This window comes from Lacerta agilis, chromosome 9 (genome assembly GCF_009819535.1).
Source record: "Lacerta agilis isolate rLacAgi1 chromosome 9, rLacAgi1.pri, whole genome shotgun sequence".
NCBI classification, from domain to species: domain Eukaryota; kingdom Metazoa; phylum Chordata; class Lepidosauria; order Squamata; family Lacertidae; genus Lacerta; species Lacerta agilis.
The window spans coordinates 61392014-61416042 of NC_046320.1; the positions used below are offsets into that span (position 1 = coordinate 61392014).

At 44.7% G+C, this 24029-nt stretch overlaps 1 protein-coding gene across 1 annotated transcript in view; it reads right to left on the minus strand.

Moving 5' to 3' along the window:
- Positions 1 to 1295: 1295 nt before the first annotated feature.
- GPAT3 (glycerol-3-phosphate acyltransferase 3) overlaps positions 1296 to 24029 on the minus strand; it is a 31561-nt gene continuing 8827 nt past the window's right edge. Inside the window, exons 2-12 of the mRNA XM_033160730.1 lie at positions 23628 to 23685; positions 16183 to 16453; positions 13336 to 13410; positions 12126 to 12215; positions 10427 to 10520; positions 9183 to 9298; positions 7288 to 7343; positions 5101 to 5186; positions 3003 to 3131; positions 2701 to 2780; positions 1296 to 1711 (exon numbers count right to left, since the gene is read on the minus strand). Of these exons, the coding sequence (XP_033016621.1) occupies positions 1591 to 1711; positions 2701 to 2780; positions 3003 to 3131; positions 5101 to 5186; positions 7288 to 7343; positions 9183 to 9298; positions 10427 to 10520; positions 12126 to 12215; positions 13336 to 13410; positions 16183 to 16453; positions 23628 to 23685 (1176 nt within the window). The 3' untranslated portion in view covers positions 1296 to 1590. The remainder of the gene's footprint in view (positions 1712 to 2700; positions 2781 to 3002; positions 3132 to 5100; positions 5187 to 7287; positions 7344 to 9182; positions 9299 to 10426; positions 10521 to 12125; positions 12216 to 13335; positions 13411 to 16182; positions 16454 to 23627; positions 23686 to 24029) is intronic.

Below are 24029 nucleotides of genomic sequence, written 5' to 3' on the forward strand. Positions count from 1 at the left end.
ACGATCCAGTTAAAAGGCGGCAACGGCCTCCCCCAAAATCTGTTGATTAAGTAACTAAGAGCTTTGAAAGGGAGAGCGTGTGGCCATCACTTCTGCATTGGTTGAAGAGCCGGAAGCCGCTCTGGGAGATCTTTAAACTGAAGATTTAGGGTGCTTATAATAAAAAATAAAACCTTCCTCCGTGATGAGATGTGTTGTGCGTACAGGTCTTAATTCGGGGGGTGGGGTGGGAGAAAACAGGGGCAGCAAAAATGAGCTGGAGCACAAAACAATATGCAATCTTGATTACAGAAATCAGCTTCCCATGAAGCTCGGCTTCAGGTTTTTTATTAAAAAAAAACGGAGATATACTTGAGAGACAGTGGCAGCACAGGGGCAAACTGTCAAAAGCCACAAGGGAAATACAATTGCCACTGATAGGGGCTGAGGCTCCAGGAGCTTCTATTAGTTCCCTGGTCCCTCCCGACAAAATTATGTAAAAGGTATTTTAGGTGCATAATTCATACAAGCTGAATGTTTTGGGTGACCTTGGCCCAGGTTTCTATTTTAAGTGCCGACTATGCACAGCTGTGGGGAATGAGTATAAAAAAGAGGGAGGGAATGCTACCACTAGTAGAAATATAGAATTTATTTCAATTTACAATAAGGCAACATAACATTTCTCATACAGGAAGTGACAGATACACATATAGGGCTGCTGCTGCCAACACAGACCACAGAAGAAGTGCATTTCATCAGACACTGTTTACCTCCAATATTTTTTCCTGTTCCAACTTTTTAGCGTTTTATTACAAAGGGAGCAGCGATATATTTTTTTTAAAAAATGAGCGTTTCAACCACTTGCTCTTCTCTGTTCTGCGAGGGGTGAGACAGCGCCCCCCCCCCCCAGACTAGATCAAACATTTTTCCAGACAGTTCTTCTGGAAGATGGAGTGGATTTCTACAAGAAGCAACCTTTTCCAAAACGAAAACAAAAACAAAACCCAATGTCTGCAGGCTGTTTTGGTTCCTCACTGCAACTGTCAAGAATAGCCACTAGTCAAGGTTTCATTTTTCTAGCTGTTCAGCCTGGTAACACTAAATGACATTCACTTCCTCCCTAAAAAAACTTCTCGGCAACAACAAGAATACACCCGTCAAAAAACAAACCATCGAAATGTTAGACCGCCTACTCAAACAACCAACACACAGCAATCCGTCAGAGCGACCGTAGAGGAGGAGGAGTTTTCCAAACTTTCCATAACCACTTAAACAACGTTGACTGTTATTTGTACAAACTACATAACTTGGGCTTGATTTTTATTATTATTATAATCATTATCTACAATCCCCCTTGGGCAAACATTCAGAAGTTGCTGCCTGGGATTTTCCATTCTGCTTCAATCCAGTCCTCTTTCCCAGACATCAAAAGCAAGAATTCACCGGCGGACAGTGGCAAAACCAACAAGCCACAGCTGAAGGGAAAACAATGCGATGCCTTAGCTCTCCCCACACTTGGTGCTTTGATTTCTTCTCTTTTCTAATGGGGGGGGGGAAACAATCCACACGTTTCTATAGCGATGAGGCATGGAAAGCGTCCACCAGAAGAGATCAGTCAGAGTCTGCTGGTCGACTCGACAAGGCTCCATTTCCTATTATCATCTTGCTGTAGTTCTTCTGCTCCTCTTCCTTGAAAGTCTCCTTCACTTTGGCTCGTTTCAAACCTCCATCCCTTAAAAGAACAGGGCAGAAAGGGAAATACATGAAACAGGATAAAGATGGCACTCCTAAGAAAGCTGGCTAGCGCAAGGATTCCCACTTGGGCAACAGAACGTCTCCCTCTTCTCTCCCCAAATCATAGAATTGGAGGGTTGAAAGGCCAACCCCCCTGAAATGCAGGAATATGCAGCTGTCCCATACAGGGATCGAACCTGCAACCCTGGCATTATCAGCACCATGCTCTAACCTACTGAGCTATCCAGCTGATATGCTCCAAAGGATTGGAGGAACTTAAATGGGTATGTGGAGAGAGAGAGAGAGAGGTGAAAGGAGAAGGCAGTTGCACAACCAAAAGTCATTGCACTCGCACATCTGTTCAGCTGGAAACCAGAGCCAGTGTGGTGTAGTGGTTAAGAGTGGTAGACTCGTAATCTGGGGAACCAGGTTCGCGTCTCCACTCCTCCACATGCAGCTGCTGGGTGACCTTGGGCTAGTCACACTTCTCTGAAGTCTCTCAGCCCCACTCACCTCACAGAGTGTTTGTTGTGGGGGAGGAAGGGAAAGGAGAATGTTAGCCGCTTTGAGACTCCTTCGGGTAGTGAAAAGCAGGATATCAAATCCAAACTCTTATTACATTTGTTGGCAGTGCTCAGAGCAGATCAAGACTGCAATCCTAAGTGCCACTTACTTGGGAGTAAGCACCATTGAACTGACTAGGGCTTACTTCTGAGCAGACCTGGTTAGGCTTGCACTGTTACTTCTAGAATCATAGAATTGTAGTGCTGGAAGGGACCCCGAGGGTTGTCTAGTCCAACTCCCTGCAATGCAGGAATCTCAACTAAAGCACCCAAGACAAATAGCAAACTGAATTCTAGGTCATTACCACCCAGTGCTGAAATTTAAGGCACTAAATTTTTGCAGAGTACTCTCTTAATTCTCTCTCAATATCTCTCTCTCTCTCTCTCTCTCTCTCTCTCTCGGACACAGTCTCATTTTTCTCACCAGGGCAATTCCGTAAGTCCTCCTTGACGAGCAATAGCAGACTTCACCCTGTTAGCAAACTGAACAGCATCTTCTCCTTCCTGCAAAGAAACAGAATGCAGTTGTTTGTAACTCACATATAAACCAATAAGGAAGTCAACTGTGTACTTCTCAAGTTTAGCCAGGAGAGGGAGAGAAGGGGGTTGAGAATCAAAACAGCATCTCTGGTTAGCTGCCCCAAAAAAGTTATAAAGGCTCCTCCTCCTGCTTATTAAACGGCAGCGTCTGTGCCAACCCGCCAACAATGCAAAAACGGCAGATACCTCTCTCGTCACCGGTGGCAGGTACCAGACGTGGCACACGATGGCCCAGCTGGTCATGATTCGCAGAAGGTAGCTGACGATGCCATGCTTGCTGCTGTTCCAGAAGGCGTCGCCAAACTGGGGGTCGTACTGTAAAAAGAGGAGGACAGCTTTTGAGTCACGCTCACGGCCAATGTGAAAAGGGCCGTTTCAGTCGTGCAGATGGAGCATTCTTGGAAGAGCAGAAATCCCCAAACAGTGTAGGGCTGTGAGAAGTTAACCAAGAGTTCTAAGGGCAAGGTGCAGCCCATCCGTTAGGCCAGCGGTGAGACAACCTCTCGCCTATGGGCACAATGAGGTCTGGCAGGCTCCCCACATTAGGCTTGCAAGGTTAGCATTCATGCAAAGCGCTGTGGTTATTGAGTGGTTAATACTCTGTATTAAGTAGGCATGGTGAAGTATGGTGGGGAGCTGGCTAATTAGTCCGTAGCAAGTTAGTATAGGTAAAGGTAAAGGACCTCTGGATGGTTAAGTCCAGTCAAAGGCAACTATGGGGTTGCGGCACGCATCTCGCTTTCAGGCCGAATGAGCTAGTGTTTGTCCACAGACAGCTTCTTGGGTTACGTGGCCAGCATGACTAAACCGCTTCTGGCGCAACGGGACACCGTGATGGAAACCAGAGCGCACGGTAATGCCGTTTACCTTCCCACCACAGCGGTACCTCTTTATCTACTTGCACTGGTGTGCTTTTGAACTGCTAGGTTGGCAGGAGCTGGGACAGACAGAGCAACGGGAGCTCACCCCGTCGCGGGGATTCGAACCGCCGGCCTTCTGATCGGCAAGCCCAAGAGGCTCAGTGATTTAGACCACAGCGCCACCCATGTGCCAGTTAGTGCAGAGGGGTGCTCGACTCCCCTTGCAGGCTTCTCCCCTGTATGTGATCCCTCCTGTGTGCCCAGTGTGTTTGCGATTCCTGGATGGTGGTACTGCAAGAAGACTGCAATGTGAAGCCTCCAAAACTGCATCAGGAATACAGCTCTTCTTGGAACTAGGTTTGACTCCCGAGTGCTTCATGGGGGTAATTTCCATCATTCACAATCTCCTACAGTTTCCACCAAGCCAAGTCCACTTACCCAACACCTTATGTCGCATATATCCTAAAATGTCATGAACCACCCTTTTCTTTGAACTCTTGTATCAAAAGGATTAACCCTTTTAAAATCTGCTTCCCGAATAAATGTGGGGGAGGAGGGGCACATTCACAAACAGATTATTCAAACTCGCAGCTTCAATCTGCGTTATCTTGTCCTTCGTGCACAGATATTTGCCTCGCTGCCAGGACCATCATCATCATCTTACAGCAGCGCGTTCCGCAGGTTAAATCACATACTGTGCGAAACAAAACTCTTGTTTAGCTTAAGCCTATCTGCTTCAGTGGGGATCCACAATGGTTTTTAACTTGAGTGAAAGCAAGTATTTTTTTTTTTTTTGGAACAACCCACCAGCAGCTTTTTGTTTTTCTTAAAGGAAACATTGTGATAATACAACTGGTCTCCACGCTAAAGAGTAACTTTGTGGTCCTAGGTGTTGGTCCTAGGCAGTGTCCCAGGGACCTCTCTTCTGCGCCCACATTTGTGAAGCTAACTACTGGACTTGGTGCCATGGGTTTATGGCGCACTGCTCTCTGGAAAGAGACAAATCTGCTTTCAGGTGTAAGAACAGGAAAAGACTGGTTGCACTTCATTCATTCCACTGTCCAGTCCCTCTTTAGCAATAATCATGGATGAAGGAAGCTGAGCTCCCTGAGGCTGGCTCTCAATTGCATCTTCATGCAGTTTAATGTATCTTGAACCTGTCTGGAGGCATCTCCAGATTTCCATGCCTGCATGAGAGCCCATGAGATACAGCAGCAGCCACACCTTCCTGGGAAAACATGGGGAACCTGTTGCCCTCCAGATGTGGCTGGTCTCCCAACTCCCAGTGGCCTCAGCCAACATAAACCTGTGATCAGGGATGATGGGACGTGGAGTTCAATACATCTGAAGAGCACTAGGAAGAGCTGTCCTTGGAACTGGCTGGAAAACCTTCTAGAACCTAGAATATTTTTGCCTGTTCTTACCTTGATAGCAACTGGGTAGATTGTGCCACCGATTTCAAAGCTTCCCTTTTTAAACATCATGACAGAGGTGTTGTTTATACAAGTGCCTGGTTTTTTTAAAAAAAAATTAATAAAAGACAAGAGCAATCAGTAAACACAAACCCAGATGGAACATTATTTGCATTAGGCATTAAAGTCCTGAGTTGCAGAAGGCTGTATCGAACTAAGTTGACCCAATCATGTCAGGACTTCTGATGGCTCAATGGATCTTTCTCCTCTCCCTACATCCTTACCAAAAAATTTAATTATTATTTTTTTGTGGGGTGGTGGTGGGAGGCTGGGGAAGAAGAGGGAGGGAAAGTTCCATTGTGGAAGCTGGAGTCCTTCCGTGAATGACAAAGGAACACAGGGAGCTGCCTTATGCAGAGCCCGGCCATGGGTTCATCCAGCTCAATAATGTCTACACAAGGGGCAGGGCTGTCTTTACCCAGGGGTGCAAGGGGTGCGGGGCACCCGGACGCCAAATTCTGGGGGGCACCAGGCGCCTGCCGCTGAAGCCCTTAACTATCTACCTGTTATGAAATAATAATTTTGATCAAGCTAGAAAAACAAAATACATATATACAGGTGAAATTCAAAAAATTAGAATATCGTGGAAAGGTCCGTTTCTTTCAGTAATTCAACTTAAAAGGTGAAACTAATATACGCGATAGACTAATGACATGCAAAGCGAGATATGTCAAGCCTTTATTTGTTATAATTGTGATGATTATGGCGTCCAGCTGATAAGAACCCCAAATTAACAATTTCAACTTTGGGGTTTTCATCAGTTGCGCGCCATAATCATCACAATTATAACAAGCAAAGGCTTGACATATCTCACTTTGCATGTCATGAGTCTATCTCATATATTAAACTCCAGTAGCTAATGAAAACAATTGCTTACATAAATGGACTTTTCCATGATATTCTATTTTTTCAAGTTTCACCTGTACCTAGGTATTACTGAAATGTATACCTGTTTCACTAAAGGACTTTCGACTTTGTGCGCTCATTTACCAAAGATGCGCCTTGCCAGCAGCAGCACTTGTCATTTACTATGGCATCACTTGTCAGTAAAGAAGAAGAAGAAGAAGAGTTTGGATTTGATATCCCGCTTTATCACTACCCGAAGGAGTCTCAAAGCGGCTAACATTCTCCTTTCTCTTCCTCCCCCACAACAGACACTCTGTGGGGTGAGTGGGGCTGAGAGACTTCAAAGAAGTGTGACGAGCCCAAGGTCCCCCAGCAGCTGCATGTGGAGGAGTGGAGACGCGAACCCGGTTCACCAGATTACGAGTCCACCGCTCTTAACCACTACACCACACTGGCAAAGAAAGAAAAGTTTTTTTCTTTTTCCTCCCTTCTTTCATAAACAAGAGATAAGGCGTAAGCATGGTGTCTGACATAAGAATAATAAACGTTAATTTGGGGGCTAAACTAAATTTGGGGGTGCTGGGCGGATCTTTGCACCCCGGCGGCCCATATGCTAAAGACTCCCTTGACAAGGGGTACATGTTGGATGCCAAGCCACGTATCAGGGGGCACAACAGGGGCAAGGTCAGAGAGAACCTCAACCACATCGCCTTTATCATTTATATATTCATCATTATTATTTGTTGAATTCGTTAGTCGCATTACCTTGCCCAGGACAACCCAAAGCAACTTACAACCATCCAGACAAAAACACCCCATGCAGACACATGGAAACCAAGAGAAAATAAGAAATTAACTTATTTCTTTTGGTTTTCATGTATCTGCATGGGATGTCTGTGGCCCGCTTCTAAGCGGCCACAGATAGTTAAAGGCCAAAGGCCTGGTTATAATGTTTTCGCCTGGAGTCTAATGAAAGGCACCAACTGAACTTCCCTGGGGAGAGCATGCCACAAACGGGGAGCCACCACAGATAAGGCCTGCTCTCGGGTTGCCACCCTCCGGACCTCTCATGGAGGAGGCACAGAAAAACGGGCCTCATATTAGGATCTCACTGTTTACAGTCATATTATGCTGTTTTCCTCCATAAGACTGTCACAAGAAAGGTTGTTCTCGTAGGAATTTGATGTAACCCACCTGAGGAGAACTCCTCATGGCGAGGGAAGAATCCAAGAGCAACTTAGACAGTTAATTTTTATGAACCCACAAATGAGGGAACAGAAGCGCGTGTTTTACCTTCTGGAAAAATTAAAATGGGCAACTTCTCCTTATCCGCAACATGTTCCCTCAACCTGAAAGAAAAGGAGAAATATTTCAGCCATTGCCTCAGTACTTGGGGGGGGGGGTGTCTCTTGGAATTACTCTGTCTCCAGTAACTAAGGACATAGGTAGAGGGTTGCTGGATCAGGTCAAAGGTCTAATCCAGCACCCTGTTCTCACAGTGGCCAACCAGATGCCACCATGGGAAGCCCACAAGCAGGATGTAAGTGCAACAGGACTCCTCCAACCTATGATTCCCAGCAAAAGGTCTTCAGAGGCAGAATATATGGCTAGTAGCCTTTGATGGCAACATCCTCTTTCAAAGCCATCCAAGCCGGCGGCCATCGGCAACACCTTGCGGGAGCAAATTGCACAGCTTAACTCTGTGCCGTGCGGCGAAATATTTAAGAGTCAAGCGAGCTAAGTGCTTCTCAGATCGGGAGGTACCTTTCAAGGTCCTCCTTTTCAAAGCACCATTTCAGTTTGGTGCGGGTGGGGAAGAAATTTTAGCAACAGAAGGAAGGCAAGGTGGTTGGCAGTGACTGCAAAGCAGCTGCATGGACTTGCCTGAGGGGTTAGGTTTAGTAAGCAGGGACATTCAAGGAGCTGCATTGCATGTTTGCAAAGCACTTTTGCAGCTGCTTCACTCCAGCCAGCAGCTGAACAAGCAATAATAATTAATAATAATAATAAATTATTTATACCCCACCCATCTGGCTGGGTTTCCCCAGCTACTCTGGGCAACTCCCAAACGAATATTAAAGACACAATACAGCATTAAACGTTAAAAACTTCCCTAAACAGGGCTGCCTTCAGGTGTCTTTTAAAAGTAAGATAGTTGTTTATTTCCTTGACATCTGATGGGAGGGCGTTCCACAGGACGGGCGCCACTACCGAGAAGGCCCTCTGCCTGGTTCCCTGTAACCTCAATTCTAACAGTGAGGGAACCGCCAGAAGGCCCTCGGAGCTGGAACTCAGGCTGAACGATGGGGGTGGAGACGCTCCTTCAGGGATACTGGTCCAAGGCAGTTTTGCCAGTTTTGCCTAGAGATAAGGCAGACCAGGGTGCTAAAAAAACCTATGTTTTTATAAAATTAAAATAAAATCAGATTTTTTTCCATTTAAATCAGATTTTTAAAATAAAATCCTTTTGGGGGAAAAATCTTTCTAAAGATAGTTTTCTATTTAATTTACATTATAGCCCAAAGGCTATTCGTCAGGCAACATTTTTCATGTGTGCTAAAACTCAGTTTTTAAAAAATATTTTTTTTTAACCACATCAGTTAACAAACATGGATACATATGCTATAATTTATTGTTTTAGTTAAATAAGTTGTTTAATAATGATTATTTTTCTCCTTCCAATAAAGTACAGCAGAAAAATTGTCGAAATATAAACAGTTAACTCATTAAACCTCAAAATAATTTCCTATTTATCTGTCTATGTATTTCTAATAGTATAACCAAATCAGGAATTTCTGATGCAACTGAAAAAACTACTATGAAAATTTATCATTCCGAAAATGAAACCTTCATCTGGTTGTAAATATTAAGATTATACCAGCAAGAATGAGTCTTTCTGTTAAAAAAAAATAGATTTAAATCAAGTCTTACTGACTAGTGATTTAAATCGTGATTTAAATCGATTTGATCTAAATCAAATCCACCCTGAGGCAGACTATATCCTACCTTAATTTGCATTTACATGACTTTCTTATCTTACTTTTCTAATCCCCAATGTCAGCTAACACAAGGAGCGCCACACTTCTCCATGCAGTAAATAAGAAGCGCACAATATGTTAGCTTTCGGGCAACCCGCAGCCATTTGTCTCTTGGCGTTCAGGTAAATACAACAACAACGAACCCCATACCTTTCCGTCACCAGGTGGCGATCTTTCATTTCGGAGCGTTCAAACCAAACATGTGGGCAGGCTTTGACGGTGGCTCTCTGAATAACGCCCATTAGGCCCCCATGAGCTTGGCCCACCTGTAAGGTCCCCCCACCAAAAAAAACCACAAAATTGAATCAACAGGGAGTTCCTTCAAAATAGTTCCCTTTTAAAACTATAAAGGAGCCTTGTGAGTGGAGTTGATCTCCCCCACCCCCCATGCATCGAAAGTGATGTCATTCTTGAAGGACATGATTATGTCATCTTTAAGTGCCCACAATCTGTTTTTTGTTTTTTTTGAGCTTCCATTCCGATCTGTTTGCTGGGAGGTTAACAACGTTGTGTCGGGGAGTTGGTTATCTAACACTTTCTACTGCATGTTACCTTATTCACGGAATCACAGAATTGGAAAGGGCCCCCTTGAGTCATCTAGTCCAACCCCCCTGCAATGCAGGAATCTCAGCTAAAGCATCCATGACAGATGACCGTCCAACCTCTGCTTGAAAACCTCCAAGGAAGGAGAGTCTACAACCTCCCGAGGGAGACCGTTCCACTGTCAAACAGCTCTTCCTGTCAGAAATCCCTTCCTGATGTTTAGTCAGGATCTCCTTTCTTGTAACTTGAATCCATTGGTTTGGGTCCTGCTCTCCAGAAAACAAGCTCGCTCCATCTTCCACGTGATGGAACATTGCTTTAATGGCAGGGTGCAGATGGGGCCTTTGCCACTCATTTGATTAACAAAGCCTTCGTGGCAGTGAATTGGGCAGGCACGTCAACAATATTTGTTTGTTTTGCATGGGGAGCTACTTTTCTGGCAACCCTACGCACAGGTAAGACACAGCCTCTGAATATCTGCCTCGATGTAGCAGTAAACCTTCCTCATTTCCTTTCCCTATTTCCCCTCGCATTTTCTTTCTCTGTTTCTATGTGTCAGCTGTAAGCTCCTCGGGACAGAGACCTGCTTTCTTAAGCAATGTCAAGTGTTATCCACATTGATAGCATTATCAGGTGAAAACTATTAAAAGTGCTTCTGTGCAGCTGCACAGCTAAATCAGTTGCACCAGTTCCTCTTTGCGTCAAGAGTTTTCTCAACTCAAGACAATGCAAATGACTTATTCAATTACTAACAACTAGTAGTAGCTACAGTTCAATGCTGGCTTCATGTATAGAGGTCTTTGCAACCCTCGGTCCTTGCAATTGCAAAACTCATGAGACTTAAGACGTACCATTGCGTAACAGCCATCGTTGGTCAAGATTATGACGTCTATTGGAGATGTGTGGTTGGCAACACAAATTCCTCCTTTCTTAGGCTTGTTCTCCCTGCAAAATGACAGGAGGACACCACAAGTTTTTCACAACTTTGCAGTGGGGGACGAGCGGTTGCGAGGTGCCCACAAACCTGCAGCACATTACACATGAGTATTCTTCGCTGTAAAGGCTTAATCAGCAGGGTTGCCATTTAAAAGTAAAAAGAAAACGCATTCTTTGTCAACATTTAACATTTCTAAGCTGCAATTCTCAGCCACAAGCAAGACATTTAAAACAGTGCACAGAATTTAAAAAGCATATTCTGAAAGTAATTGGACTTGGCATTTTTTAATGGTGTTTAACCCCCAGAAGACTCACACACAGGCACTACACAGGCAACTTGTGGGACCTTTCAGCTCAAGGTAAGAGGGGGCATGACAGACTTGTATAAAATTAAGTATGCTGTGGAGGAAGTGGATAGAGAAAGGTTTTTGTCCCTCTCTCATAACACTCAGGCATCCAGTGAAGCTGAATATTCAGGACAGATAAAAGAAAGCACTTTTTCACACAGTGCATAGTTACAACTATAGGACTCACTCCTATGGGAAGCAGCTTGGATGGCTTTTAAAGAAGTTTAGACAACTTCGTGGAGATTAAAGTTATTAATGGCTACTGGGTAAGTCTCCCCAAGGAGAGCATTCCAAAGCCAAGGCGTCACCACCAAAAAGGCCCTACTTCATGTCACTACCCACTGCCCCTTCCAAAGGCAGTGGCGCCCACAGACTATACTTGGAAGGGGATCTTAACATCCAAGCAGGGAAAGATAAGCCCAGGTAAGCCCTGCTCTTCTTACTGGGCGGAAGCATCAGGCAGCTAACAGAGCCCAGAGATGACAGAGTGGGCTGTGCCACTTGAGACAGCTGGCGGAAGATGCAGTTTCTGAATCCATCTCACAACAAAACACAACAGGCCCTTCCAAGTGTCCTTTTCACTGTGTATTCATGATGTTTTCGGGGCAGTTATGTGCAATCCCACTTTGCACACCGTTTGCGCCTGCAAAGATTTTAGGATGGACATAATTTCTTTTGTTTTCAATCGGTGGCTGCCCTTTTGCTTCCCACCAAAATTCTGTAACTTTTTAGACCACAAATGTACCGGGGGGGGGGGGAGGAGGTTGTCCCAAATTTGTTGTGCTCCAGCGCAAAAGTACAATAATGCAGTAACATTGGAGAAGCATTGCAGGAGTGGAAGGAATGTGTGGACAGCCCAGTATTAATCCACCACTAGGGAACTATTGATGTACCAAAGACATAGTGCAGAATGCACCTGCGAAAACAACACACCTGTCTGGAGGGGCCAAAACACACACACACAAAACTTGCTTCAAGTTAAACAAATAGCCCTTCAGCTTAAGAGAGCTGAAGCACCATCCACTCCTTGCTGTACCAGCAGTCTACTTGCAGGGGTGTTTGTTTTTTTATGCAACAGAATGTTAAAAAGATGTGATCCCAGACTTGTAAACTCTGGTGGTACAATTCATTCTACCACTTGATTCTGCCTGATGTTTACATCAGCAGCAGCAACAAAATAAACCATGGTCTACTCAGCACAGCACCATCAGAAAAGAACTTATCCTAACTTTAGTCCTGGGAAGGGGTTGTGCTCTCTTTCACTCACTTGTTGTGGTAATAAATGTTGCCAGATAGCGCTCTGACAAGAATACGGGAACAGGTGAGATGGACAAGGTCACTCAGCCAGTCTTTGGTTCTGCAAAACAGGAAAAACTGGGTGTAACAGCAGCCTCAGAAATCTAAGTTAAGTCCACATTTCCCAGGATCTAAGAGTTACAGAACTGGTTATTTATAAAGCACAACCTAATTTCAAATTCTTAATAGCAAAGGAGGAAGTCTGCATTCCAAACAAGCTGAAGGACAAACAGTTCAGCAGCTCTGTCTATAAAGATAAAGGGTAAAGGGGACCCCTGACCATTAGGTCCAGTCGTGTCCGACTCTGGGGTTGCAGCGCTCATCTCGCTCTATAGGCCAAGGGAGCCGGCGTTTGTCTGCAGACAGCTTCCGGGTCATGTGGCCAGCATGACAAAGCTGCTTTCTGGCGAACCAGAGCAGCGCACGGAAACGCCGTTTACCTTCCCGCCGGAGCGGTCCCTATTTATCTACTTGCACTTTGATGTGCTTTCAAACTGCTAGGTGGGCAGGAGCTGGGACCGAACAACAGGAGCTCACCCCGTAGCAGGAATTCGAACCGCCGAACTTCTGATCGGCAAGCCCTAGACTCTGTGGTTTAACCCACAGTGCCACCTGGGTCCCTGTCTATAAAGATACATATTCAGAAAATGGATGTTTTGGAAAAGTGGCCTCACAAAAATCATGGACACCCTCTTCTGCACAAAATCCAGCAGCCCCCTAGCTTAGTTCTCACTCTTCTCGTCCTTTCAGCTGCTTTTGATCATGCTCTCCCCTTATCAATTACTTTTACACCCCAAGTCTCTAAGATTATGTCGCCAGCTGGTTCCCATCTCTTTGCTTGTTATTTCAATGTTTCCATAAATGGAAATTCCCCCTTTGCCTTCCCTCTTATAAACACAGTCATGTATGTTTATAAGAACTTTTCTTTTGGCAAAACTGATGGGCCATTACTTTTACACAGGGCATAATGAAACTTGCTCCCACAAGATTATAAAGTTCCGCACGGCATAACGTTATGCTTTGGCAGGTGAATCCCAGCTGTCAATAGGGCATTCCAGTAATTCTAAGAAACAGCTTGCGCTGGCGCAAGAGGCTGGGCCCAAGGCAGAGGTGGAGTTCCATTTTCTGTTTCGTAACCTCTTCTTTTCCTGAAGCTACTGATGCAAAGGAGATCCACTTACTCCCCGTTTGGAAGCTGGCCTACCAACGTGGTGCCGCAAATCATGGAAAGGATCCCAATGTGTGCCAAGGTAACCCTGGGGGAGGAAAACAGAAGGGAAAATCCAAAATGCATTATCCATTCAAGACCGTCAGATCCTACCTGGAGCATCTTCAGATAATTTGCAATTGGGAATTCTGACAGGTGAGTTTGTTTGGAAAAGAAAGGCTTTCCTAAAGTGCATACTTTTGGTCTCCTGGTGAGTTTTTAAAATGTAACCATATCCATAACCATGTAGCATACTTGGGTTCACAGGGAAACCCAGCCAGATGGTCGGGGTATAAATAATAAATTTATTATTATTATCATCATCATCATCATCATCATCCTCCTTCTCCCATCCAGGCACTGACCACCTTGGCTGCAGCAAAGTACTGCATTGTATGCCTTCAGGCAAGGGCTTGGGTCACGTATCATGGTGTAGATTACTGCTTATAGCAATATTTCCCAAACTTGGGTCTCTAGCTGTTGTTGGACTACAACTCCCATGATCCCTAGCTAGCAGGACTAGTGGTCAGGGATGGTGAAAACTGTAGTCCAAAAAAAGAGCTGAAGGCCCAGGTTTGGGAAACACCGAGCATCAGACAAGGGCATGGGTAGGCAAACTAAGGCCCGGGGCCCGGATCCGGCCCAATCGCCTTCTCAATCCAGCCAGCGGACGGTCCGGGAATCAGCGTGTTTTTACATGAGTAGAATGTGTGCTTTTATTTAAAATGCACCTCTGGGTTATTTGTGAGGCATAGGAATTCGTTCATTTTCTTTTTCAAAATATAGTCCGCCCCCCCACAAGGTCTGGGGGACAGTGGACCGGCCCCCTGCTGAAAAAGTTTGCTGACCCATGGACTGTGTTTCCAAGGTTTGATGGCTCACAACACCTGACTGGCTCTCTAAACACTCATGTTCACTAGATACATTTAAATGATGGAAAGCTTCTGCATATCAACCTAAGCAAGTTGTGCTTCCTTTTTCTGGTTATTTGGCTATAACTTTTGACAGAATACAGATAACTGAACACACTTTGTTGCGTTACATTCTTCATTATATTATCTTTCCATTGATATATAATTTTATGGAGTTACTCAAAAGAAAAGTGGTGTTATGAGCCATCAAACCTCAGAAACACTTTTTCCAAAAGGTTTCCACACTTTTTCCAAAAGGTTTCCACACTTTTTCCAAAAGGTTTCCACACTTTTTCCAAAAGGTTTCCACACTTTTTCCAAAAGGTTTCCACAATTTTGCCCACAAATAATAATACTTAAATCAAGCTCGTATGTTATTTGCAGCATTCCTGCAGAGTCCAAGGGTCCATCTCAGCTCAACCCCAGCGACAGAATAGCAAAGTAGAGCAGTTATGGAGGAATCATCCAGAAAACCGAGACGCAATACCACATTGGGCCATTGGTACGCTGACTGGCCACTGCTCTCCATGGTTCCAGCCCTACTTGGGAGATGCCAGAGGTTGAACCTGAAACCTTCTGCGTGGAAAACAGGTGCACTGCCACAGAGCTACCGCCCTTTGCCAAATAGACGTGCCACATCCTTAAGTCGCAGCTAGGCTTGTTAATCCACTCTATTAAAAAAAATAAACCAGTGCTGGCTTGCGCATAACCCTTCAAACTGGCATGCAGTTTGGGCTTGTTCTCAGCAGAGAACAGTGTTTGTGCATCGGGCCCTTGCTCATTTAAATCTGCTAAAGCTCGAGTGGTTCCTAAATAAATGGGAGGTTTTTCCTCTTTCTTTCCTTTCACACAGGGTGGATAAAAATCAATGATTTAATTTTTTTTAAAAAAATCAGATTTTTAAAATTTAAATCAGATTTTTAAAAAATAAAATGCATTTGGAGGAAAAATCTTTCCAAATATAGTTTTCTATTTAAGTTACATTATAGTCCAACGGCTAGTCATCAGGAAATGAGGATTAGTTTTTAATTACGTAGCATGAGGCTTTATATGCAATGTTTAATTTCTTTGGTAAATGAATTCAATTAATCCATTCACAATGTCATGCTCTTCCAGAGGTTTCTGTAAGATTATTTGGGGCAGTTTTCCTAATGAGACGATATTATCACAGATGCTTGTTTTTGCAGTTCTCAAAAGTGTGAATTTGTGTCTGCAGAGATAACATGCCTTTTCTTCACAGGAAAAAATGTTATAAAAGAAACAGAGTTGAGGAAAAACCTTAATCCCATTGTTCCTTTGCAAATCTATATACACAGAACCAATTTTTGTTAAACAAATTGTTTAAATTGTTATTAAGGAAATTACTATTTTTTCCTCCTTCTAATAAAGTACAGCAGAAAAGTTGTACAAGTATAAACAGTTAATTATGAAATTATTGTGAGGTTTAATAAGTTATCTGCCTATTTATTTCTAATAGTATAACCAAATCAGTAATTTCTGATACAACTAAAAAAAAAACTACTCTGAAAATTTATTATTCCAAAAATGAGACCTTCACCTTGTTGTAAACATTAAGATTAACCCAGCAAGAATGAGTCTTTCTGTAAAAGAAACAGTTATTTAAATCAAGTCTTACTGACTAGTGATTAAACCATGGTTTAAATTGATTTGATTTTAAAATAAATAAATTGATTTGATTTAAATCAAATCCACCCTGCTTTCACATTATTCATCTTTCTTTTCTTTCACATTATTTTTTCACTGAATTCTTTAAATTTTAAGATTAGATAGTCTGGAGAGGTTGCCCACTGGCTACTCAAGGTGTGGACAATGGTGGACGTGGATGGGCCCACGCCCTGACTCTGTATAAAGGCAGCTTCCTACGTCCGCACACGGAGAGAGAGGCTCACCGAAGAGGCAGCAGCAGACAGTAGCGCACGAAGACGCCAATGCCCCACACGATGGTCAGCCGTAAACTGATGTAGTGAAAGTTGACGTTGGTCCTGGTGAGGAGGTTCCAGGAGACCAGCTCCTCCGAGGTGAACCTTTGGGTGACTTCGTCTTCCACAATCGCTTCATACCCCTTTTTGCAGAAGTAAAACACATCGGAGAGCTCAAAGTCCCCGTGCCGCAGGCCAGCAATGGCTTTCTCCATGGTGGTCTGGTCCCTCTGTATGATAACTTCAGAGTAAAGGGTGGGGAAATAAATGAATAAAAAGCACATTAGAGCTCAATGAGAAAATGAAGCCGGGCAGTAGGCAGGTCAGCTATCCGTAACACAAGTTCCAGGCAACCCCTGGTACCATTTCCACAAGGTCAGTTTATACATACCTGCCATTAAAGGGATCAGGCGGCAACATTTTATCTGGGAGATCAGCAGGAAATAATTTCGCCATTCAAAGTCCCATTAGCCCGGTGACTCCCTGGGCGGGAAAGCCTTGTTCCTCCACATGTGGTTTGGCTTAAACCAGACGTCTCCAAACTACAGCCAGCAAGGACTCAATTATCCGGCCCGCAGCGACCCCTGCCAGCCACTGCCGCCGCCCGCTCTTACCAGCACGGCATGGCGCGGCTGCCAGGTCGGCGGATCACCGGAAATAGGTTGTGCACATGTGCGTCATTTCTGGTGCACATCCAGGTCTGAGGAGGCCCATGCACATGCGCACACGCTATTTCCGGTGCTCCGCCGACCCAGAAGTGCGACGGAAATAGCATGTGGGCATGCGCAAGCGTCATTTCCAGTGCACATCCGGGTCTGAGGCCTGTGCGCATGCGCACAAGCTATTTCCGATGCTCCACCGACCCAGAAATGCGACGGAAATAGCGTGTGCGCATGCGTATGGGCGCACGCTCCCTCACCCTCTGGTGCTCCACCACGCGATCATCGCTGGAGAAACCGGCCCAAGGACCGGTAAGTTTGCAGACCCCTGCCTTAAACCAATTGGAATTACTTCATCCATAATCAGCTTTCCGCAACACAAATAATACACCAGCTTTCAAATAACCAATCGCATAAATTGATTGGGAATGTGGAGGTGGAGATGGTGCTTTGATCCTACATCAACGGTTTGCTCCGTTGAGAGGGGATTGCACTTCCAGTGTGCTTGGCTACCTAAAAGACCACCTGCCCCTGTATAGACCTGTAAGATTACTTAGAGAATCTGAAAAAATTATACTAATGACACCACGCCCTACAGAATATCAGAGGCAGTGACCTGAAAATGGGTATATTTTGCTGTGGCCTTAATAATAATAATAATAATAATAATTATTTATTTATACCCTGCCCATCTGGCTGGGTTTCCCTAGCCACTCTGGGCGACTCCCAACAGAACACTAAAAACACAATAAAACATCAAACATTAAAAACTTCCCTAAACAGGGCTCCCTTCAGATGTCTTCTGAAAGTCAGATGGCTGTTTATTTCCTTGACATCTGATGGGAGGGCGTTCCACAGGGCGGGTGCCACTACCGAGAAGGCCCTGTCACCTCACTTCTCGCAGGGCGGGAACCACCAGAAGGCCCTCGGAGCTGGACCTCAGTGTCCGGGCTGAATGATGGGGGTGGAGACGCTCCTTCAGGTATACTGGGCTGAGGCCACTTACGGTTTTAAACGTCAGCACCAACACTTTGAATTGTGCCCAGAAACATACTGGGAGCCAATGTAGGTCTTTCAGGACCGGTGTTATGTGGTCTCAACCCTACACTGTGTTATGTTCTTTGCTCTGCCGTATGTGAAGCAGTGGCTTCAGTTGTCTTGTAAAGACTTATATTTTTGCCCAAGCGTTTTCCTGACCCATGAGACTGGACCCCGTTTTCCATGTCTGAATCCTCTGAATTCGTTTTATTGACTTCCATATTACCGTTTTACTGGTTTTGTTTTTGTTCTAAAAGTTTATTCTGTGGTTTTTTTTTTAAAAAAAAAGATGTATGCTGCCTTAAAGGTAAAGGTAAAGGGACCCCTGACCATCAGGTCCAGTCGTGTCCGACTCTGGGGTTGCGGCGCTCATCTCGCTCTATAGGCCGAGGGAGCCGGCGTTTGTCCGCAGACAGCTTCCGGGTCATGTGGCCAGCATGACTAAGCCGCTTCTGGCAAACCAGGGCAGCGCACGGAAACGCCGTTTACCTTCCCGCTGGAGCGGTCCCTATTTATCTACTTGCACTTTGACGTGCTTTCGAACTGCTAGGTGGGCAGGAGCTGGGACCGAGCAACAGGAGCTCACCCCGTGGCAGGGATTCGAACCGCCGACCTTCTGATCAGCAAGCCCTAGGCTCTGTGGTTTAACCCACAGCGCCACCTGGGTCCCGTATGCTGCCTTAGGGATCCTTAAAAACATTACGCAGTAGGGCTACATAAGTACTTTTTAATTAAAGAAACAAACAAAATCTACCAGATGACTGTCAATGAGTTTGTTGCCCCACCTTGGCTTTTAGAAGTCCTCTTCACACCTTTCAACTCTTACTCAGATGCCAACTGGGTCAAGGGCTCGACTTGAGAACTAGCACCATGAGCCAAGACAGAACTCCTTAGGCACCATCCGCACTGTATATTTTGGGCAGTATCATCCCACTTTAAACACTCATGGCTTCCACCCTAAAAATCCTCAGAACTGTAGTTTGCTAGTCCCCTAACACAGCTACAATTCCCAGAATTCCCTGGGAAGAGCAACTGAGCATTAAACCACTGTGAGGGACACAGGAATCTGCTAACAACTTATTAGCCTTAATAAACTACAGTTCCAGAATTTTTTGGGGGGAAGCCATGATTGCAAAAGCAGTGAGTGTGAGAGTGCTTTAAACATATGGTGTAGGTGTCGCCCTGAATTACCTGTCAGCTGCTTTCCCCCAGAGCAAAATCATGGCTGCTTCAAGCAGAACCCACCCACTTCACCATCTGTCCTTCCACCTGCAGCAATGGGAAAATTCAGGTCAGCCAGCGAAGCTTTTGTCTTCCTCCTAACTACATATTTACTATCTTTCCCGAGCCAGGAGGAAAGGCTGGGTTTCTGGCTGCCGCACCATTGCCCAATGCGCTGGAACCCGACCCGGAGGAGAGATGACACGGCAACTCTGGAACGACCCGAGGTCCCCAATGCAATGCATGGTGGAAGGAAATGAAAGAGTTGTTGCTTCTGTGGTCTCGAGAGAATAATACAATCCCTCCAAGTCAGCAGCTGGTGAAGGGAAGAGCCTCCCCACAGATCTTGTTCCTCGGGGCTGGCTTGACAGTGATGAATTATGCAAGCCCAGGGTGGCGTTTTAGCTAACAATGTGCTACAGAAGGAGGAGGCGCAACACTGAGTAAAGCAGGGGTCACGTTGGCAGAGAGAGCTGGAGCAAGACTCAGAGGGATGCCAGGGAAGCATGAAGCTGAGACAGCACAGGGGTAAAAGAGAAGAGAGAAGAGAATCCACCCTCCTTTCACCCTCTTCTGGGTGGGGTAGGGATGTCAAGCAGTAACAACAAAAGTCTTCAAAACCTCACGCCAGTGACGACAAAATTAAAAGCAGCGTCATTCTTTTCCCTCCAGTCGGCCAAGGCCTATTGACAACCGCAGTGCAGTGAAACCACAATTTCAAAATCTTGGTTAAATGGAAGTTCCATTAAGCAACCACCTTTCCTTAAGTGCAAAGGAATCGAGATGGGGGGGGGGGAAATGTGTTGCAACTAAAGATATCAGAGCAAGTAAAATAAATCGGATAAAGGACAGATTTAACCAACTTATTTCAATATTATGATGTTGCTGTTGTTGTTGTTTTTTTAAAAAAAACCACCCTCCCACCAAAGGAGCTTAGGGACTATCTTCTCTGCCACACCAATTTTCATTCTCACTACAGCCCTGTGAGTCAGGATAAGCCGAGAAAAGGTGACACCTGCAAAGCTACACTGTGAGCTTCACAGCCAAGCGCGGATTCGAATCTGCATCTCTCCACTCCTAGTGAAAAACTGTGTTCTGTACCAAACTGACAGACCTGTGGGTCTCGGTTTGCAGGCAGGCACACACAAACGATAGTTTGATCATTTGGGGAAAATAACAAACTATGGTTTGCCTCAGACCAAGACTGGGAATTACTTTGTGCAAGAAGCACACGAACTCTTCAAGGCTAGTCTATGTAGTGCCAAAACCATTATTTGGTATTATGTTTGCTTGAGCCCAACCTTAACACACACCACACCAATTAATCAACAAAATGTTTGTTTGTTTGGTTGATTCATCTCCTAATTAAAGCTACCTGGAATCCAGTGGGTGCATCTGCATCAGAGGTGGCTAAGCTGTGAGCCTTCCAAATGCTGATGGACTCCAAACTCCCATGAGCCCCAGCCAGCATGCCAAATGGTCAGCGATGAAGTGAGTTGTAGTAGTAGAAGTCTTTATTACGGTCACCGACCAGCACAGTAAATTGCATTACATCATCAATATTTAAATTTTTGGGAGTAAACTAAAATAACTTATCTAAAATAAACTAAATAACTTATCTAAAAGGGATCAGTCATTTTGATCCTTAGATCTATATTAATTATTTACTAAACACTATAAGTTAAATCTGTCTGGCTCTGGTCAAGAGTTGGTTTATGTGCCTCCTGTGTAGGCGCACCGAATTCTGATAGCGTTGGCGCAAAATCTTGCCACCATAGCGGTGACCTCCGGATTAGAGTCTGACAGGAGCCATTTAGCTAGCAATTCGTCCGATCGTCCAAGTGACTCATCAAATATCTTTAGGTTAGATTCTTTCCGGAGGTCTCTGTAAAGGGAGCAACAAAAGAAAACATGGGCGGTGGTCTCTATTTCTCCGGAACTGCATGGACAGAGTCTGTCTTTAATGGGACTTGTCTATACTTCCCATATAGAACCGCTGACGGTAGAACATGGAACCTGGCCAGAGCAAACGCCCTTCTATGTGATGGTAACTCTAGATGGGTCAGGTAGTTAGCTGGAATCGACAAATATCTTCGTTCTTCTGATATTGTTGGAAAAGATGGAACTCTGTTTAGATCATTTTGTCTCTCGGTGTCCAATTAATCTTTGGCTGTATTGTAATCGCCGAAGATGAGGTGAGTTGGCTGAAGGCGTATAGTTAATAGCTTGTTTTCAATGGCTCTGGACCAGGGAGATTGATAGTTGTCTTTCAGTATCAATGGGGCCAGGCCCTGTGGGCTAAGGTGTAATTTCAGCCATAAATTGCACGCCTGAATCCAAATTTTGGTCTCCACCCTTGTCGTTCCTAATTCTAGCCGTAGCGCGGCATTTGGCACACAGGGCGGTATCTGTAGAGCCGCCCTGATGAACTTAGACTGGACTGTTTCTAATTGGATTAGACTTGGGGTAGGGGCACAGAGTTGAGCCCCATAGAGAAGCTGAGCCTGTGCCTTCGCCTCATAAAGCTTTAGTGCCGCCGGAATATAGTGCGCCTTTTGTTCTTCGAAATCTTTGCAAATGCGGTTTTATTAGCTTCTGTTGTTGCTTGAGTTATGTGGGATTTTCTTGATCCTTTATCATGGAAGATTACTCCTAAATACTTAAAGCTGCGTACTTGTTCAATTTTTCGGCCATTTATAGTCCACGTTCGAATTTTGGGGCGTTTTGCGAAGGACATTATTTTGGTCTTTTGATAGTTAACAGTAAGGTGGTTCTCTTGACAATATCCTGCCAGGGAGCAAAGTGCCCGTCGTAATCCAACAGGAGTCCTAGACAGTATCAGGGCATCGTCCGCATATAATATAGATTTTTTTTGTCTGCCAATTGAGGCGGATGGAACTCTGATTTTGATTGTTTTGCTACGACATCATTGGTGAAATAATTAAATAGTAGAGGTGCTAGAACACAACCCTGTTTGACTCCCCGCTTGGTAGCCACTGTACTCGTTAGATGGCCCTGCTTCGAGCAACGTACCACGAGTTTGGTATCTGTGTATAGCAATCGAATAAGCTGGAATAGTCGAGGATCAATTGTGGAGGCTTTCAACTTTTCCCAAAACTTAATTCATAAAATGGAATCAAAGGCGGTTTTTAAATCTATAAAAGCCGCGAACAGGGAGGAGGACTTAGCGGTTGAGCATTTCTCAATTAGATGTTGCAGGACTAAGCAATGGTCGATAGTCACTCTTCCTTTCCGAAATCCTGCCTGTTCGTCTGCAATTAAAGACTCCTCCTCGAGCCAGTCCAAAAACTTTTCTTTGAGTTGAGAGGCATACAGTTTACTCACCGTGTTGAGTAAACTTATTGGCCTATAGTTGCCTGGGTCCAACTTGCTACCTTTTTTGTAGATGGGAATAATAATGGCTGTCCCCCAGTTCTTTGGTATCTGTCCTGTGCTATCAATATATGTGAATAAGGCTGCCAGTACCGGGCACCACCATTCTTTGTTCCCCTTTAGCAGCTCCAAAGGAATTAAATCCTCCCCCGGCACTTTCCCTAATTAAGATCTGGACAGTAGTGAATCTTATCTCCCTCATGGTGACTGGATTCCATTCTGGCAAGTCTTTCAAAGTTGTCACATCTTGGGTCTCTTCAGAATCAGAGTCCTCCTACATGTGCCGGAAGTGCAGCTCCCATCTCTCAGGGGAGATAAATATTTCTGCATCAGGACGTCTACTCAAGTGACTTGTAGTTTTGCAAACCTGACATAGAGGCCTTATTTACTAAAGGGGACATGAGTTCAGCTTGCAATCCAAAATTATAAAAAGGAAAGGCAACTAGCAAACAAAATTTCCACTGTCTTTAAGAAGAAGAAGAGTTTGGATTTGATATCCCGCTTTATCACTACCCAAAGGAGTCTCAAAACGGCTAACATTCTCCTTTCCCTTCCTCCCCCACAACAAACACTCTGTGAGGTGAGTGGGGCTGAGAGACTTCAAAGAAGTGTGACTAGCCCAAGGTCACCCAGCAGCTGCATGTGGAGGAGCAGAGACACGAACCCGGTTCCCCAGATTACAAGTCTACCGCTCTTAACCACTACACCACACTGGCTCTGTGAGCCAAATAGATCTGCACAAGCTTGTAAACAGCCACTTGCCAGGGCACCTGGGGCAAGAAGGAATCTCCTCTAAGTGTCCAGGAAGGAAAACATTGCAGAAGTTGTTTTACTTAAAAGCCACACTTAAGGGTCCCAAATGACTAACACAGGCAATTGTGGGTCAGGCATGCAATCAGGGATCCAGGACTATCACATTAAGACCCCCACACAGAGGACTTGGTTTAACACCCTCGATGCACCCACATGGGTGTCTCCACCATTAGATGACAGCCAAGTATTGTAAGATTTTTACATCAGATTTCAGGAACAATTTCCCCCCTTCCAAACAGCCATTCTTGTTTATAATGGTGGAACAGTTCTAATTTTTAAGAAAACCCTTACCATTTGAAGAAGGAAGTCTCTGTGCCTCTCTCTGTTTCTCAATACGCAGTGTGGCCCACTGTTTTGGAAAGAAGAAAAGGGAAATGTAAGGCCTATGTGCAATATTAATTCTGATTTAGTTCATCTTCCCGAACTAAATATTGCTGCAAGAGATGCTCGCTTTACCCTTTTATCATTTCTAACATCTTAGTGGTATGTGTGTTTTTATGAGGACTATTACCCATCTCATATTGAGGGATGATTTCCAATCATCATGGGAAAAGGAGATTATAAATGAAGTACAGGCTTGCGGATTATCGCATCTTCACCTGGAATCTATGACATTCAGTCAAGCTAAAGCTGTTATCTCTCAAAGATTGAGGAACATTGCAAGACAAGAGGACACTGCTCTTGTGAAACCTG